This window comes from Myotis lucifugus, unplaced genomic scaffold (genome assembly GCF_000147115.1).
Source record: "Myotis lucifugus unplaced genomic scaffold, Myoluc2.0 scaffold_490, whole genome shotgun sequence".
Taxonomy (NCBI): Eukaryota; Metazoa; Chordata; class Mammalia; order Chiroptera; family Vespertilionidae; genus Myotis; species Myotis lucifugus.
The window spans coordinates 41,812-43,115 of record NW_005871538.1 but is presented as its reverse complement, the minus strand read 5'-3'; the positions used below and the strand labels follow the sequence as shown (position 1 = coordinate 43,115).

Genomic DNA, 1,304 nt, shown 5'->3' with positions numbered 1-1,304 from the left:
ACGCGCTCCTGTAGCCCGTGGCCTTGTGGCCTGTGTCGCCTCGGGCCGCCCGCCTCAGCGACGACGCGCTGCGGGGCACAGCGGCCGTCCCCGCGCTCGCGTGACGGAGATGCGGGCAGCGGGCTCAGCGTAGTCTAGGCGCCGTGTCCATCCCGGGTGCCTGGCGCTGCACTGCTCCATCACTCCCTCCTTCCCTCCTTCCCTCCTTTCCCTCCTTTCCTCCTTCCTCCTTCCCTCCTTCCCTCCTTCCCTCCTTCCCTCCTTCCCTTACTCCTTCACTCGCCCCTTTAGTCACGCCTTTCCTCACTCATTTGTTCACTTGTTCACTCATTTCACTCGTCCTCTCACCCCCTCTCCCTCAGTCAGTCACACATTCCTCCATCACTCACTCCTTCACTCACTCACTCATTCATTCACTCATTTGTTCACTCACTCATTCATTCCTTCTCTCATGCACTCTTCCCTCAGTCAGTCACACCCATCACTCATTCCCTACCCCCTCACTTGTGCACTCATTCACTCATTCATTCATTCATTCATTCCCTCCCTTCCGCAGTCAGTCACTCAGCACTCATCCTCTCCTCACTGCACTCACTCATTCACTCATTCAGGTAACAAAGACGATCAGAAAAGAAGAGCAGAAAACCCGGGGGAAAGAAATGACCCAGAAATAGTTGAACCGCTTACGGGGCCAGGAGCACTGGGTCTGCACACTGAGGGCGGGAGCGGAGCTGGTTCCGGTTCCGCAGGCGGATGGACTCCTTCAGCCGAGCTGGGCTCTGCAGTCACCACCTGCTGCTGGAGAGCCAGGCAGTTCCCCCACCTGCTGGTCCTTTATTTACCCACCTCACCTTTGATATGTGTATCTGCTCTGCTGGAGGCTAAATGTGTGAATAACAAGCCGTGGGAGCCCACTCCACTAGAGAGTGGAGCCTCCCCTGGCTCCCCCATGCCTCCCAAATTCATATTTCTTCTCTAGTCTCTTCATTAATTTATACGCAGCTCTTCTCCAGATTCCCGAACCCTTAATGCAGAAAGACCCCAGCAGCGCAAAGCCTGCACTAGGAGCTCAGGACCAGGATCAGGAGGCCTCCGAGAGTTTCAGACCGACTGGAGCGGCCAGATCCCCGATCTCTTATGCGAAAGAAAGCGCAGCTGTGAGTGAAATGTCTCCAAGTCCCAAAGGGCAGTAACTTCAACTTCGATTCTGTAGTCCCTCAAACTGCCCATCAAGTACAAGGGCAGAATGAAAACACACATACAGGAAGCAAGTACTTTCCATCCATCCACCTTAAAACAACAAC

General features: G+C 54.8%; 1 protein-coding gene across 1 annotated transcript in view; it reads right to left on the bottom strand.

Annotated features, from left to right (window-relative positions):
* Positions 1-180, bottom strand: part of RIPK2 (receptor interacting serine/threonine kinase 2) — a 42,551-nt gene extending 42,371 nt beyond the window's left edge. Inside the window, exon 1 of the mRNA XM_023744834.1 lies at positions 97-180. Coding sequence (XP_023600602.1) covers positions 97-180 — 84 coding nt within the window. The remainder of the gene's footprint in view (positions 1-96) is intronic.
* Between the last annotated feature and the right edge of the window lie 1,124 nt (positions 181-1,304).